General features: G+C 42.4%; 1 protein-coding gene across 1 annotated transcript in view; it reads left to right on the top strand.

The window, feature by feature from the left end:
- Nucleotides 1-17577, top strand: part of VPS4B (vacuolar protein sorting 4 homolog B) — a 50906-nt gene extending 33329 nt beyond the window's left edge. The window contains exons 10-11 of the mRNA XM_050940110.1: nt 5636-5776; nt 16148-17577. Of these exons, the coding sequence (XP_050796067.1) occupies nt 5636-5776; nt 16148-16249 (243 nt within the window). The 3' untranslated portion in view covers nt 16250-17577. The remainder of the gene's footprint in view (nt 1-5635; nt 5777-16147) is intronic.
- The last annotated feature ends 506 nt before the right edge of the window (nt 17578-18083 follow it).

Here is an 18083-nt window from a genome sequence, read left to right as displayed (position 1 = left end):
CTTGTTCATGCCTAACAGGGACCATTATAGTAGCCTTAAACCCTGAATAGAACCACATTTAGTTCTTTCACGAATGGTAGCAGCTAAGTGGTCAGTAGTACCAAAGGCTGCTAAAAGATCTGATAATGAACAGACAAACCTGTTTAGATTCCATCACCATGAATAGACTGCTAACCTAAGGGATCAACAGCTTTTTTTCATGTGATACAGCCTGACTACTGTACTCCAGATTTAACTGAAAGTGCCTTATCCTGATGGTGGATAAACACTGATATTTTTAAAATAAATAACGTAAGTACATTTACCTTTTTAAAATAAAACGATTTTAAATATGAAATTATGATGACGTGTGTTAAGGACTAAACTTTCATTCTAATCTATTTAATTTTTTTTTTTAAATTAAGCAATACCAGCTGGAATCTTAAAGTAAAACCGGTGAAAGTTACTCGTTAAGCACCTGGAATCAAAATGTTTGTTTCAAATGCAAAACAAGTTTTAATAATTGTTTTTTTCTCATGTATCAAGCACATTTGAAGTAGTTTTATTTAATTAGTAAAAAAATTAAATACAGAGTTAATTTTAATTTAAATCCAACTTCCTTCTAAATATAGCTTGACACAAAATAAAAATTAATCTAATAAATGAGAAATGCATGTCACCATTTTCTAACGTAATAAAGAGGTACAAAATTAAGAATCTGAATAAATGTAAGTAAAACTATATAGTTCCTTCAGGAACCATGTATAGTATATCCTGGTTAGCAAAAAAAGAAAATGTTGTTGTGTAAATACTCCTATTTAATTGTAAATCAACTTGTTTTAATAGTCACTAGTTAATGAGAATCAACTCCTTAGGAAAATAAAAAGTAAAAATCCAAAACAAGACTTCTAACATTGATTATTTAAATCAAGATTTCCTGCTTGCTGATTTAAATCATAAATAAAATTGATTTAAATCAGTGATTTAAATTATCCATCTACTCTGCTTTATCCCAGTGTTCTCCATAGCCTTCCCTAAAAAGAGTAGAAATGAGGGAATAACTAGTAATATTGTCAGTGTCAGGAAAGATTTCTTAAGCAGGGACTTATCCACCATCTATTTTAAGACTGACTGGTATCTTGCCTTCCTGAAGGGAAATATTCCTGAAGGGAAATGTCAGCAAACCTAATGTCTTTCTGCTGGATTTTTACTACTGCTCCTTGTTTGATTGTAACCTCTGGTTTAAAAAAAAAGACCTGTGGGATCCTAATTCAAAAAATGCTTTGATCTAGAGAGAAATCCAGTAGACCAACTATCAGTTACACTGGCATCTTGAGGAAGCTGCATGAGGGATTACTAAGGATAATTTATTCCAAATCTTGAACAGATTGAGTCAGTATGAGATTTTTAAAAAAAAATTCTACAGCCTGGAAGGGAATTAGGTAATAACTGTCCAGAGTATATACTATTTACTATTCACAGTTCTTATACTGGTAAAGGAAGCTTAGTTGATAGCTTGGTAGTTTCAGTTTAAATCCCTAGATTTAGAAATTTGATGTCAAGCAGCAATAAAAGCAATCCTACAGTTGTGTTTCTTAGAAAACATGTGTTTTTTCTGGTTCAGCATAAAATCCCTGTATTATACTTTACATAAAGTCACCTTCCATCTGACAATCTCCCAAGTGGTTTCTTTATCTGGTGAAGATGTCTGAAATTATCTGCTGAACACTTTAAGTATACCTTAACTTGTGTTTAAATGTCATCTTAACTAAACTTCCAATCCAATCATATCCTAGAAAAAGGCACTAAAACTTGACCCTCTCTAGCATTTTTGATCTTGTTCACATCAAGCTACAAAGAATAAAATTTCTTGAGGTGGTCACAGAGATCTACAACTTTGTTCTAACTTGGGTACCAGAGAGCCATCTAATAATACAGTACTGTTGCAGTTTATAGAGCAACAAAAGGGCAGATGGTCAGGACATGTAGTCTTGTTTCTATTCAAATGTTTTACCAGTGTTCTGGAGTGCTGCTTCAGGAAAAGCTTAGCCTATCTGCTCTGTTGTGCCTTCTGGGATACAGTTACCTTAATCATGGGTGTCAAAAGCTTACCCTTATTCTTATTATATTAGCTCAGTGTGTCCCTGATTCTGATCAAGGCTTATGGGTTCTAAGTGCTGTACCAAAGCAGAGTAAACCATTCCTTGCTCTGAAAATTGTACAGTCTATTTAAACATATAGGCAGACTACCAAGCAAAATATTCAGTAGGTCAAAAGTATGACTCATTGTTACATTCCCCCCAAAATCCCTGTACTTTAAAAGCAGTTTGCATGTATTCTGAATTACTGAGGATGTATAATATAACAAATGACAATGTAAAATAGCATTGTCAACACTAGTTATGCTGCTTAAAAACCTAGTAAGTTAACTTTGGTCATATGTATATGTATATATATATATATATGTATATGTATATGTATATAGGATATATATATTGGATATATGACTGGAAATAATGTATAAACTAGGGCTGTCAAGCGATTTAAAATGTTAATCGGGATTAATCACACTGAATGCCATTTATTTAAATATTTTGGATGTTTTCTACATTTTCAAACATTGGTTTCAATTATAGCAATACAAAGTGTACAGTGCTCACTTTATTTTTATTACAAATATTTGCACTGTAAAAAGCAAAAGAAATAGTATTTTTCAATTCACCTAATACAAGTACTGTAGTGCAATCTCTTTATCATGAAAGTTGAACTTAGAAATGTCGAATTATGTACAAAAAAAAACTGCATTAAAAAATAAAACAGTGTAAAACTTTACAGCATGCAAGTCCACTCAGTCCTATTTCTTGTTCAGCCAATCGCTCAGACAAACAAGTTTGTTTACATTTGCAGGAGATAGTGCTGCCTGCTTCTTGTTCAGAATGTCACCTGAAAGTGAAACCAGTGGTCTCACGGCACTGTTGTAGCTGGCGTTGCAAAATATCTACATGCCAGATGCACTGTGAAGATTCATATGTCCCTTCATGCTTCAACCACCATTCCAGAGGACATGTGTCTATGCTGATGACAGGTTCAGACAGACAAATGTTCATTTTCATTATCTGAGTCAGATGCCAGCAGCAGAAGGTAGATTTTCTTTTTTTGGTGATTCGGGTTCTGTAGTTTCCGCAGCAGAGTGTTGCTCTTTTAAGATTTCTGAAAGCATGCTCCACAACCTTTCCCTCTCAGATTTTGGAAGACACTTCAGATTCCTAAACCTTGGGTCAGGTGCTGTAGCTATCTTTAGAAATCTCACATTAGTACCTTCTTTGCATTTTGTCAAATCTGAAGCAAAAGTGTTGTTGAAATGAAGATGTGCTGAGTCATCATCCAAGACTCCTATAACATGAAATACATGGCCAAATACAGGTAAAATAGAGCCGGAGACATACAATTCTCCCCCAGAGTTCAGTCACAAATTTAATTAAACACTTTTTTTTTTTTTTAAACGAGCGTCATCAGCATGACAGCATGTCCTCTGGAATTGTGGCCAAACCATGAAGAGGCATACAAATGTTTAGCGTATCTGGCAGTAAATACCTTGCAATGCCAGCACAAAAGTGCCATACGAATGCATGTTCGCACTTTCTGGTGACATTAGAAATAAGAAGTGGGCAGCATTATCTCCCATAAATGTAAACAAACTTGTTTGTCTGAGCGATTGGCTGAACGAGAAGTAGGACTGAGTGGACTTATAGGCTCTAAAGGTTTACATTGTTTTTGAGTGCAGTTATGGAACAACAAAAAATCTACATTTGTAAGTTGCACTTTCACGATAGAGAGATTGCACTATAATACTTGTATGAAGTAAATTGTAAAATACTGTGTTCTGTTTATCATTTTTACTGTGCACATATTTGTAATGAAAAATAGTATTAAGTGGGCAGTGCATACTTTGTATTCTGTGTTGTAATTGAAATCAATATATTTGAAAATGTAGAAAAACATCCAAAATAGTTAATAAATGTGAATTGGTATTCTGTTATTTAATAGTGCAATTAAAATTGTGATTAATCACCATTAATTGGAATTAATCATGAGTTAACTGCGAGTAATCAACAACTGGGTTCCCTGTAAGCTGCAGGGCCACGCAGCAGGCTATTTAGGACCATGCAGGTCCCCCGGCCCCTCCAGAGTTGCCCAGGAGAGGAATCCCTCCCCAGGCCCACCAGAACTGCCATGGTTGGGGAGAGACACCCCAGCCCAGGCCTGCTGGTGCTGCCATGACCAGGGAGAGGAGCCCTTAGCCCAGCCCAGCCCCGCTGGAGCTGCTGCGGTGGGGAGAGGTGCACCTCCCCCCAGCCCAGGTGCTGCTGGGAGGGAATCTCCCCACCCCTCTGCTGTAGCCCCAGGGCAGGACAGCCTGCACCCCCACCCAGCACCTAATCCCCTCGCATCCCAACCCTCTGCTCCAGCCCTGAGCCCCTCATTCCCAACCCCACTCCACAGCCCTCACCCATCTGTACCCCAGCCCTGAGCCCCTCATCCCAGCCCCACCCTAGAGCCCACTCCCCCAGCCAGAGCCCTCACACCCCTCTCCCCTGCACGCCAGCCTTCTTCCCCAACCCTGAGCTCCCTCGCACACTCAGAACCTCTTGGCCCCACCTTGCCACATGAATTTTGTTATGTGCACCAGTATGGAGGTGATGTGTCACACATCACTTCCACATTAGTACACATAACAAAATTCATTCCGCACATGGGTGGGAAAAATTATACTAGTGCTGTCTATCAGTGTTCCTTCTGAAGATTACTTTTTTTACTTCCACTAGATGGCCCCACTTTCCCATCTCAAGTTCTGTAATGCAGGAGCTGGAAAGCAGCTCCAAAGAGACTGAAGCAGTAGCTGTATGTTTACAAGGGGCCTCTGGGGATTTCCTATCTGCTATGCACTCTAGGATGACTATCCAGATGTTACGGGAAGGCTGATAGTAGGGGCAAATCGCCCAGCACAATTACCAGAAAGTGGAAAGGGTGTCCACTGTAACCCTTGGCACTCTTAGCATTTCCCTAATCCTGTTTATAGATTCATATAGTTGCTTCTCAGAAGCACTTCAAGCAACTTCTTTGGCACTGATAGTCATCTGCAAGAACTTAGACCTTACCCAATCCCCAAAGAAGCAACAGATTTCCGTGAAGTGATCTTTATGTTCAGCTGTTGCTGCCACTGCCCTCATGGTCAAAAAGATCTGGCTTCTGTTTCACAGGACTTCAGCAAGAAAGTGGAACCTACTAGTGGGAGGGAAGTCAGACTAAAAAGAGGGCACTCTTTTCAAATAAGGCCAAAATTTATTTCAGTTGTCAAGAATCTTATATGCTGCAACTGTAGTTAGTAAATATTAACATTTTTTGAAAACATAAGACCTAACCGGTGGTTTACCAATAGAGAATCTTTTGGAAGGCGAGAATAAAATAACTTTCCTCTCTCCCACTCCTTGCATAGAAAATAGTGAAAAGTTCTTTCAACATTAATTACTTTCTGCAGCAAATAATGTATTGATTGGCATCTGGGTTTTTTATCTTCTGTCAGTGGTCTATACATTTTTTTTTCTATAATGTTTCATTTGTATGATTTTATTTATTTATTTATTTTTGTTTCCAGATAAGAGCACCGTCACTGGCTGACCCAAATATTTTGGTAGAAGACATGCTTACTCCATGCTCCCCAGGTGATCCTAATGCGATTGAAATGACCTGGATGGATGTCCCAGGGGATAAGCTGTTGGAGCCTGTTGTTTCCATGGTCAGAATTTCGTTTTCATTACGAAATGCATTTCTTCATGCTTCATAGAACTTTATGATAATCTTAAAGCAAAGTTTTCCAACGTGGGTGCTTGAAGTTAGGCACCTAAATTAGTGGCCTGGTTTCAGAAGGGCTGAGTCACACATCAGCACTCAGTTAATCCCAGCATGCCATTTTAGTCATGAGTCTGGTACAGTTTGTTCAACAATTGTAAGCCCTTTTTGTTATACAGAGCCAACTCTCCCCACCCTGACTTACAGCTTCCCTGTATTCATCCTGCCCATCAGCTGACATGCAGCTACCACCTTTCTCTTATCAGCTGTTAATTGTGTGGTAGCCTTTTCCATCACTGTCATCCCTGAATCTCAGGATTGTATTGCTGTATTGAGAGAATATAGTCAATTGTTATACTGCAGGCTGGTGTTTACAGATTGAAAATATTGCTGAAAACTCCTATTATCAAATACAATTTTGTGACAAGTGATTATATATGTGTATAATGGTAGTTTCAGTGGATTTTGCATAAAGGTGTATCAGGGTCCCCTCTCCTCTCCCCCTCCCTTCCTATACTCGTCTCTTTAAAATAATTAATTTTTACTCTGGAGCATAGAATACATTTATTGTGTGTAGAGAAACAACAATTCTATCCTGTTTATAAAACAGATCATAGTCTTTGTCTCACTCGATTTCAGTTCAGTCAATGTAGTGAAATCTGTTACATGACACTTGCTGCCATATTTTTCCAAGAATTGCAAGACCAGATCTATACAAAATAGTGGATATTTGGCTGGAGGGAGAGTTGGGGAGAGATTTGAGCTGCTACTGTCCATGTTGTACCTATTCAAGTAGTGAAAGAGAGATTTTATCAGATCATCAGCGCTCATGAAATTTAAAAGTACTAGCTGGGGTATTTTAGCTACAACTTTTACTCGGAGTACAAGTAATCTGCATTGGGGGACTTTTAATTTGTAGTAGGTTTATCTCAGGCAACGTCTACACTACAGGGTAAATTCGAATTAGCTTAAACAGATTTTATAAAACAGATATAAAGTCGATTGTGCGCGTCCACACTAGGCACATTAATTCGGTGGTGTGCGTCCATGGTCCAAGGCTAGCGTCTATTTCTGGAGCGGTGCGCTGTGGGTAGCTACTGTAAAATAATGAGGCCAATAACTTCGATTTGCATCCACACTAACCCTAATCCGATATAGTAATATCGATTTTATCATTACTCCTCTCGTTTTGTAGGAGTACAGAAATCAATTTAAAGAGCCCTTTAAATCGATATAAAGAGCAGTGTAGTGTGGACGGGTGCAGTGTTAAATCGATTTAACGCTGTTAAAATCGGTTTAACAGCGTAGTGTAGACCAGGCCTCAGACTAAATAGGATTTAGCCCCAAGGCACTTGTTGCCTACTGGGCAGCACACCACCTCAGGTTCTTACGATTCCCCATTTTTTTTTGTTTTTTTTTCTATTTTTAAGACAATCACACATTTATAAGTTGTCAGTTGAATGACAGGCACCTTTGACATGGCATCTCTGGCATGACTAGGGAGTTCTGAAAGCAGTATCCGACGAAGTGGGTATTCACCCACGAAAGCTCATGCTCCAATACGTCTGTTAGTCTATAAGGTGCCACAGGACTCTTTGCTACTTTTACAGATCCAGACTATCATGGCTACCCTTCTGATACCTGAAAGCAGTAGCCAGTCATAGCAGGAGTCTATTTGCTGCACTTTCAGAGAACTTTATATGGCTCTGGGTGTGTGTGACCCTGTTCTCTTAGTTTGTTTTTAAATGTTCTATACTATTTTTCACCATGGATGTCTGACTACTTGCATTTTACTGTCTGTATCAGAACTTCTATGTGAAACTGACCAGTCTAATTTTGCCCTCCGTTCTGATAAAATTCTTTAATTTTGAAAGCCTCTAGTTGGAATTAGCTTTTTTTTTTTTTTTTTTTTTTTTAGAAACTAGCTCTTTACTTAGGTTTCAGTGCTTCTCCATCTCCTTTCCCAAAAACAAACAAAAACTAAAAATTAACATTAGCCATATTGTATCTGTGCACCTTCAGGGTATTTGCATAAGTTAGTCATACACAGATGTTTGTGCACACCCAATTTTGCAAGTCTAGTCTGCATCTCTATCTGATGGTATAACAGGGTTTTTGTCTGTTACAGTACTATGTACTGTACTTTTGGGTACTATGTAGACCTTTTTTGTTACACTTTGGAGACTACCCAAACCTGTCACCCCTGCCCTGGTACTTGGGGGCCTCTGTACTGTGCAGCAGTGGTTCAGATCCCTGATAGCAGTAGCTAGTCCACAAGCATATGGTGTCACTCTGGCTCACTAGCCTACTTACTCTTTTGCACAGTGACACCAACAACCCTTCTAGTCCTGCGTCTCCCCAACTATGTCCTCCCAGGCACTTAAACTTTCCCCCTCTGGTTCCTTGCCCCCAAAGGTGTGAAATCAGCCCCCCAGCTCTCAGTTCACCATGGTGCGCACATGCCACACAGTTTGCCCAAAAGAGACCTGTTTGGGACAAAAATGAACAAAACTGTATTTAATAGAAAATCCGCAGATCAAAGATGAAATAGTAAGGGAAAGCAAACATCTGACTGTCACAGAAAATAAACATGAAGACATAACCTCAGCCTTTGCACTTCTATATCAGGGCTTGTCTACATCACAAAGTTGCAGCGCTGGTGAGGGGGTTACAGCGCTGCAACTTAGGAGGTGTACACATCTGCAGGGTATCACCCGCGCTGCAACTCCCTGTTTGCAGCGCTGGCCGTACTCCCGTTTTGTCTTGGGTGTAGAGGATCCAGCGCTGGTGATCCAGCGCTGGTAATCAAGTGTAGACACTTACCAGCGCTTTTCTTGACCTCCGTGGAATAAGCAGGTATCCCAGCATACCTGAGGAAGCCTCTCTGGTAATCAAGCAGGTATCCTTCCCCGCGGTTTGCTCCGGTGTTCTCCGAATCCCCCCCCAAGCGGGTCTCCTTCCCCGCGGTTTGCAGGGGGGTTCGGGGAACGCGAGAGCAAACCGCAGGGAAGCAGGTCTCCTTCCCCAGTTTGCTCTCGCGTTCCCCGAACCCCCAAGCAAGCAGGTCTCCTTCCCCGGTTTGCTCTCGCGTTCCCCGAACCCCTGAGCAAGCAGGTCTCCTTCCCCGCGGTTTGCAGGGGGGTTCGGGGAACGCGAGAGCAAACCGCGGGGAAGCAGGTCTCCTTCCCCGGTTTGCTCTCGCGTTCCCCGAACCCCCCGAGCAAGCAGGTCTCCTTCCCCCGCGGTTTGCAGGGGGGTTCGGGGAAACGCGAGAGCAAACCGCGGGGAAGCAGGTCTCCTTCCCCGGTTTTTGCTCTCGCGTTCCCCGAACCCCCGTGCAAGCAGGTCTCCTTCCCCGGTTTGCTCTCGCGTTCCCCGAACCCCCGAGCAAGCAGGTCTCCTTCCCCGGTTTGCTCTCGCGTTCCCCGAACCCCCCGAGCAAGCAGGTCTCCTTCCCCGGTTTGCTCTCGCGTTCCCCGAACCCCCGAGCAAGCAGGTCTCCTTCCCCGAGGTTTGCAGGGGGGTTCGGGGAACACTGGAGCAAACCGGGGAAGGAGACCTGCTTCCCCGCGGTTTGCTCTCGCGTTCCCCGAACCCCCCTTGAAGCCGCCCAACAGCGCTGCATCGTGGCCACATCTAACACCACTTGCAGCGCTGGTTGCTGTAAGTGTGGCCACTCTGCAGTGCTGGCCCTATACAGCTGTACTAATACAGCTGTAACAACCAGCGCTGCAAAATTGTAGATGTAGACATACCCTCAGATAAATTCCCTTTTCTAATATAAGTTACCTATTGCCTTAATACAGTTTCCCAGCATACCCCAAGCTATAGGAGGGATCCAGCGTTCACAGACAGCCTCCTGCCATGAGACTGTCCTCCAACTTCTGGATTCAGCTCAGTTCCAAGTCTGCTTTAAAAAGGATTTTCCTTTTCTGTTTTTTTTTTTTTCTTTTTTTCTCTCAGTCCATGATGATGCATGTTTAATCACAGTTGTGAAGTTTCCTCCTGATTTGATGTTGGGGAGCCACTGTGTTCTTTTCAACTTCGAGTTATTTCAGAGACTTTCCATTAACTGTAATGGTTCACCGTTGTCCTTTCCTGGGATGGACTGCAGATAGTTACTTGAAGCCTGGAGCTGGGTTTGTGTAAACCAGTGGTTCTCAAAGCTGGTCCACCGCTTGTTCAGGGAAAGCCCCTGGAGGGCCGGACCGGTTTGTTTACCAGTTGCGTCCGCAGGTTTGGCTCGTCGCGGCTCCCACTTGCCACGGTTCACCATTCCAGGCTAATGGGAGACGCGGGAAGGGTGACCAGCACATCCTTTAGCCCACGCTGCTTCTCACAGCCCCCATTGGCCTGGAGTGGCGAACCACAGCCGGTGGGAGCTGTGATCGGCCGAACCTGCGGACGCGGCAGGTAAACAAACCAGCCTGGCCCACTGCGGCTTTCCCTGAACAAGCAGCGGACTGGCTTTGAGAACCACTGGTGTAAACAACTGTTTTGGGAGGTGCCCCTCCATGCCTGAGTGCTCATCACCCTACTGTAAAATGTGACTGAAGTTGCAGCACAGTGTTCTATATATACAAATTCGTGTGTGTGTGTGTGTGTGTGTGTGTGTGTGTGTCATAATGGTTGTGTTTAGAACATTACAAGATTTCATAAGAGTTTACTCGATATATTTTTATAGTACTGTAACATTTGTATGCAATCAGTTGATTTAACTACTTATTTTGAGAGTTCAAACCTTTTGTTCTTCTTTAAGAGATGTCCCTGTGGGTGCTCTGCTCCAGGTGTTGGAGAGACCCTGTGCCTTTGCTCAGAGATTTTTACAGCAGTACTCGTACCGGTCACACCTGTGCAGAGCCTATCTCCCCCCTCTACCTCCCGGCCCCAAGTGTACCTAAATAGTATGCATGCGTGACTGATCTCCTCAGTTCATTCTCCACCATCCCGGGCCTGAGATGGAGCTCGGCAGACTCATTAGAGGATTTCTTCTCTCCCTTGTTCAACTTTTTTCCCTCTTAGTTTAGCTTACCAGTATTAGATAGTTCTTCTCTTTTTTAATTAAAACAAAAAACCGTTTTCCTGTCACCGCAGCCGCTTCCAACATGCCTGGCTCTCCAGGTTTTAAGCGCTGCTCTAACTGTAATGATGCTACCTCTCTTTCAGATGGCCTCTCTAAATGTATTAAATGTTTGGGGGAGTTCCACATCCCCCCCCAAAATGTGCCCACTGCAGCAAGTTGAAAACCAGGGCACGCAAAGACAGGGAGCTGCAGTTAAAACTACTCCTTCTGCAAAAATCCCTTGGACCAGCCTCAGACCCGGGTTCTGACTCTGCTGTACACCGCATCCGCCCCTCCCGCCCCCACTTCAAAGAGACAAAAGAAAACTTCCAAAAACATCAGTCTCTCTCATCCGCAAAGGGTATTCGCAGGGATAAGCCTTCTCCAGGTACTGCTTCCCTCCCCACGCTCTCCCAGCTGACTACCTATGATGCGCCAGGCTCCTCTGGCTGCAGTGGTCACGGTCACGCTAATCTCCAGTGCCAGGGCTTCAGGCTTTCAGTTGGCTGCCTCTCTCACTAGACGGCAGTGACAGAACGCTCAGGATGCTGGTGCAGAGGAACCCCTCCTCACAACAAATTCCTCTCTCACAGCTCTCCCCTCACAGAGGTGCTGCGGCACCACAATTCACACACTCAAGGGACCTGCTGGTGTCACCTATCCTGCAGTCACCCCTGCTTAAGACTGACTTCTCTCCAGACACTCAAGCAAGGTCTGCACAGTTTTCCTCCAGTGATGAGGAATCTGGGCTGCAGGGACAATGTTCACCTTATCAGATCTCCCGTTCACAGACCCCAATCAAGAGAGGTCATAGAAAAGCTGCCTTGTCCTACTCCCAGGGTCCTGCCCCATGGTGCGTGAACCCCTGGATGGCACTACCGATGCCCTTCCCACCACAGTGGCAATATTGGGCTCCAGGGGTTCCTTATGAGTGTGGTCCCAAGTATTATACCACTGCAGCTAGACATGAAACCGGCTTGGTACCACCAGCTGGCGACCCTGCCACTGACTCCAGACATCAGGCAGTCCTGTCACAACTGCAAGAGCAAGGACGGCCTGCCTCTAACCCTGTAGAACTAGTTGTTCCGCCTGATGAAGCATTGTTTCCTCCTCCCCTGATATCTTCGGACGACTTCTCAAAATTTCAAGACCTGTTTAAAAGCATTGCCAATGAGCTATGAATTAACCTGGAGGAAGTCTCTGAACAGCAGCATGAGCTAACTGACATCCTGCAGCCCTCTTCTTCTTCTGGAATTGCATTATCTATCAATGCAGCCTTTTTAGAACCTGCCAAGGCCATTTGGCAAACCCTGGCTGCAAGCCTGCCTACCTGTAAGAGAGCAGACTGAAGTACTTTATTCCTTCCCAAGGGCTTGGAATTTCTGTTTACTCACCCAGCGCCAAACTCACTGGTAGTAGACACAGTTAACCAAAAGAACAAACACCAGATTCCCCACTCCACCCCTTCCAACAAGGACAGTAAGCAATTAGATCTGCTTGGACATAAGGTATCCGTTTATTCCACATTGCAATGTCGCATTGCTAATTATACAGCTGTTCTAGCAAAGTACGACCACAAAAATTACAATAAATTCATGAACTTTATTTATCACATTCCAGAAGAAAAGAAGCAATTTACAGCCATAGTTTCCAAGGGACAAATCCTCTCCTGCACTGCTCTTCAAGCTGCCCTTGCTGTGGCCAATGCTGTGACACAGTCCACTATCACAGCAGTCGTGATGCGCCGACGGTCATGGCTCTCGTCCTCTTTCTTTCCCCAGGATGTCCAGAGTTCCATTGAGGATCTCCCCTTCGACGGTAACCACTGTCGCCTCCACCACAAATGACAAACTCCACTCCATGAAGGACTCCAGGGCAACTGTCCGGTCTCTAGGAATTTAAACCCCTACGACCAGAAGGCGACAATATAAATATCAGCCTTCCTAGCCACCATGCTACCCCGCGTACATCCAGCAATTCCATAGATCTCACGAGCAACAGCAACGCCAGAGATCCAGATACCAATTCCGCCGTCCCAACTCCTCAGCAGCGTCTCAACCCCCTTCAACTAATAAGCAAATTTGAAGCCTTGGTTAAGGGTATAGAAAACGATATTTCCACTTCAGCGCTTACACCGCCTGCCCCTATTTTTGGTCACTGCCTGTGCCCATTCTGCTATCAATGGTGAAATATTACAAGTGGGCTTTAGAGGTCGTCACAGTTGGCTATTTCATCCCTTTCCTCTCCCTGCCTCCCTCCTGCCCACCCTCCCTGTCCCTCTTCAGGGGCTCCTCTCACAAGCAACATCTCCTTCAACTGGGGGCAGTAGAAACCATGCCTGAACAACACAGAGAGAGAGGTTTCTATTCCTATTACTTCTTAACAGAAAAGAAAAATGGGGGATGGCGACCGATCCTCGACCTCAGGTGGCTAAACAAATTTATCAAAAAGCAAAAATTCAAAATGGTTACCCTCACCACTATAATCCCAGCACTGGAGCAAGGTGATTGATTTTCAGCCTTCGACCTACAGGCCACCTATTTTCATGTGACTATTCCCACAGATGTTTTCTTCATTTTACTCTCGGTTCGACACATTTTCAATACAGAGTGTTGCCCTTTGGCCCATCTACTGCCCCAACGTTTTCTTCTAACTGCTAGCCGAGATTACTGCCCACCTCAGGAAACGGGATTATATTATTTCCTTACCTCAACAATTGTCTCCTCAAAGCCTCAACACTTCGATCCACGCAGCTTACTGTCGCTTGCTCCCTTTCCCTTGGCCTACAAATAAAAACAAATCCACCTTATCTCTTACCCAACAACAGAAGTTAATAGGAGCGCACCTCGATTTCAGAATGGGAATAGCGTCTCTCCTGCTCACTTGTTTCAACACCATAAAGCTCCTAGTTACAAAACTTTGCAACAGTCCCCAGGTCACTGCACGAGACTGCCTGCAACTATTAGGCCACACTATTAGGCTTACCTCGTGTGCTTTCATGGTAAAAAATGCATGCCTATACATGAAGTGCTTTCCAAGCTTGGTTGGCCACTGGTTACAAACTGAATGTACACGCTCTAAACAAGCCTCTATCGATACCCTTCAGAGTCAAAGACTCCCTCTGATGGTGGACAGTTCCCTCCAACCTCTGCTCAGGAGTCCCTTTTCTCCAGGACTCCCTATCACTTATAATGACTACTGATGCATCCCTCACCGGATGGGGAGCACACATGTCCCACCATACAGCCCAGGGGCGATGGTCTTCCACCGAAGCCCCCTACACACAAACCTCCTTGAACTGCGAGCCATGCGCAATGCCTGCCGTCACTTCTTCCATTCATTCAGAACCAACATGTTCAGATAATGATAGACAACATTGCATGCATGTCAACAGGCAGGGAGGGGGGCTCGATCTCACTCGCTTTGCACAGAAGCCACGAAGCTCTGGAATTGGTGCCACGTGAACATCATCTGGATATCAGCCACCGATCTTCCTGGGGGCCCTGAATACCATTGCGGACAAACTAAGCAGACATTTTCCCTGAGATCGTGAAGGGGAGATAAATGACATGATCATACACAATATATTCCATGTTTGGGGCTATCCAACCCTGAGCCTCTTCATGACTGCGAAGAACAAGAAGTGTCCCAAATTTTGCTCCAGAGTGGGATTGGGCAACCAGTCCCTAAGAGATGCATTCCTGATATCATGGGCTGAACACTTAACGTATGCTTTCCCCCCAATACCAGTTCTCCACAGAGTTCTGACAAAGATACAGACAGATTGTGCTATAGTAATTCTCATTGCCCCGTCGTGGCCCAGACAGCCACATGGTCCAGTCCCTATCTCCTTGAAATGCACTGCTTTTAAGTCACCTGGAGTGGAGCATCCACAGGAACATCTCTCGAAGAGGAGATTACTCACTTTGTGCAGTAACTGACATTCTTCGAGATGAGTGTCCCTGTGAGTGCACCACTACCCACCCTCCTCCCTCTACTTTGGAGTTGGGGTAGCCTCCATTGTAGAGAAGAAACTGAGGAGACTGGTCACGCACATGTACTGTTAAGGTACACTCAGAGCTGGGGGGCAGGCTCTGCGTGTGCACGATGGGTACGAGTACTCCTGTAAAAATCTCAGAGTGAAGGTGCAGGGTCTCACCAACACCTGAGTGGAGCACTCACAGGGACAGTCATCTCGAAGAGCATCAGTTACTGCACAGGTGAGTAACCTCTTCTCCCCTTGGGATGTCTGGACCCAGATTGTTACAGCTGGTTTTGCTGGACATATTTAAGAAACCCAAGTTCTTCACTGGCAGAAATCCAATGTTTTGTCTTTCAGTGTTAGAAATCAGCTCTTGTTCTTAATCAGATCAGGCGTTGATTCTTTTTAAAGAGTAATATCTGTTGTCAGTTCATTTATGATCATTGTCTAAAAAATAGCCCTGTTAATGTTCGTGTGTTTGGCAGGGATTTTTTTAATAGTATGGTTTGTAATGTACCTACTCCAGTCAATCAGTACTACGTATGATTGAAACTACAATTTTTTGTCCTGAATATGTTAGTAAGTACTTTTTATCTCCAGGGCTCTGGCTTCATAGATATAGACTGCTAAAAACGGGGCAAAAGTTTAGGAAAATCTAGTGTGTCATAGTGGTGATTGGCTGAATTGAAATGACACCGATATTAGCCTTTTGAGACAGTTTGCCTGTCAGTCATGAATAGCTAAACTTTGCTAGATATCAGTTATAAAATATTTGCTTTATATACCAACTCAACTTGTATTGTACCATGGCATGTACTTGAGAACTCCTCCTGATTTCCTTCCCCCAAATTTTAAATTATTGAAGTTACACTTATGATAGTGAGCAACAATGGACAGACCTATCATATGAAGTTATTCTTCACTTCCACTAAGCAATGATGAACCAAGTTGTATGCTGGTTACCGGAGCAGGTTAAACCCTAAAAATTTTACTGGCCAAGGTTTCACTGTTAGAAGTATATCAGTGACATTTCTGTCTTTATTCATTGACCACATATTTTATATTATGGAAAGAATGCACGTAAATGTTTTGGTCATTTATACTTTTGTGTAACTTCTTACTTCCATGTTTCATGGCTGTCCCAGTTGATGATTTTTTCCCAGTTTGCATATTAGCAGCAAGATTATTGGATGTGATATTGTTGCTAATGTTGTGTTTATGAAAATACTTCTGTTCTTAATATATTCATCTATACAGTTTTCTTTCTCTGACAGGCTGATATGCTACGGTCACTGGCTAGCACAAAACCAACAGTAAATGAACAGGATCTGGAAAAATTAACGAAGTTTACAAAAGACTTTGGTCAGGAAGGCTAAACCAAAGACAGTCGTGGAAGATTCGAGCTTATGTTTTCTCTTTTATAGGTATTTTTGCCTCCTTACTGATGGCATTTCAAATAATTGCCAATGAAAAAAATCACTTTCTTCTTACTTTGCACATGGAATAGAAGATATCTTTGCAAAGACCCTTTGAGCTTTTGTATTGTATTATTTTCCTCAAATGTCTATTAAATGTCTTCTACTGAGAGGTAATACTAAGAGTATAATTTTAGGATCATATGGCAAAGCAAAAGTGATGTGGTAAATTGTATTTAAATATTAGAAATCTCTTAAAAGATTAGTTAAGTTTTACTAAATGTTAAATTTTAGGCTATATCTGGTAGGCCTGACTATAAATTATTTATGAAGTCCCATTGGGCCCAATGATAAATGACCTTTTTGGGGGTGGGAGAGGACCTGTGTAACTGTCAAGTGTTCTGAAAGTCAATTAGCCTGCACATTAATTGCTTTCTTTTCAGTTAAATAAATACATAAAAATTTGCTAATAAATCAGATATTGCAGATGTACATGTCCTGTAAAATAGGTAAGCAAAGAACACTGTGATGGGGGCTAATATTTTGAACTTATGTAATGGCCAGTACTTATGATAGATACAGATATTGAACTGGTACTTGGCTCTCTTTCTGGTATGCTGTGTTTAATTATTGCCTTAAAACAGCAAATTTTTGTTTTTTAATTCTACTAGCTGATAGACATCTGTCACTGTGCAATCTAGCAAAGACTTACTAAATTTAAGAATCTTGGAAGAAAGTTCTTCACTGATTTTTTTTTTAGTCCAGATTTACTTTCAATAGGAGTTTCAACCAAACATATAGAATGTTTTAGAGTACTTGCATAAGATTATGTAATTGAAGGCCTGCAAGGTATAACCAGTCTTTGAATATTGTAAGTGAGATGGTTCTGGAACTAACTTGTGATCTTATTTTCAGAACCTGGGAAATTTAGGGAGGAAGTAGTAAAAGGCTACAATTTTGAGATGATGGGCTAAATTGTCCTAAGTAGATACAGTGCATAGCATGTATCAATTTAATGCTTAAAGATTTTGAAAATACCTCTCTAAACAAAATACAATAGTAGTATCGTTACTTTGTGATTTTTTCCTAAAGGATTCTAAGATGTGCCTGAATGTAACTTACAACACTATACTGTCAGCATTGAGTTTGTGCCTTGTAAGTTTGCACTGTAGATATGAAAGATCATTGAGGTATTTAGAATACAGTACATTCCATTATTACTGTAAAATTCTATCCCTGCATATGCTTTGTTTAAACTAACATGCATTAAAAAAGAAATTTGCACATTTCGTAGATATATGGTCACCTTTTGATGGGTTTGGGTTTTTTTTATGTACATATTTTGTGTACTGTATAAATCATAGGACTGGTGAAATTTGCTGTACTTAAATTAAGTAAAATGTCATAGTACAACAACTATACTCAGCTTATTCCTTCAGTATTTTCTAGGAGGTCCTGGACAAACTTTCTACTGCAGTTCATGGGTACAGTTTGCACTATTACACAGAAGCAATCTTCAGATATTATTATCCACATAGTACTGAAACTTCATTTCCTTTCCAGTAATCTTTCACTGTATTGTATACACCCAAATTCCTTTTTACATCATTCAATTCAATGAAATAGTTGTGCCTTTGTCTCACATTACAGTCTGTGTGCATAATTCCAAATATTTACAAACCTGACAAAATTCAAACCAGAGACTTTAGTGCAATCTTCTGATTCTCAGAGCTGTATCTTGGAAGTGCAGAGACCTGTGTTAAGCATACTGTGGGTTACCATCAATTCACCTTTC

Source organism: Gopherus flavomarginatus, chromosome 2 (genome assembly GCF_025201925.1).
Source record: "Gopherus flavomarginatus isolate rGopFla2 chromosome 2, rGopFla2.mat.asm, whole genome shotgun sequence".
NCBI lineage: Eukaryota > Metazoa > Chordata > Testudines > Testudinidae > Gopherus > Gopherus flavomarginatus.
This window is presented reverse-complemented; position numbering and strand designations above follow the sequence as displayed.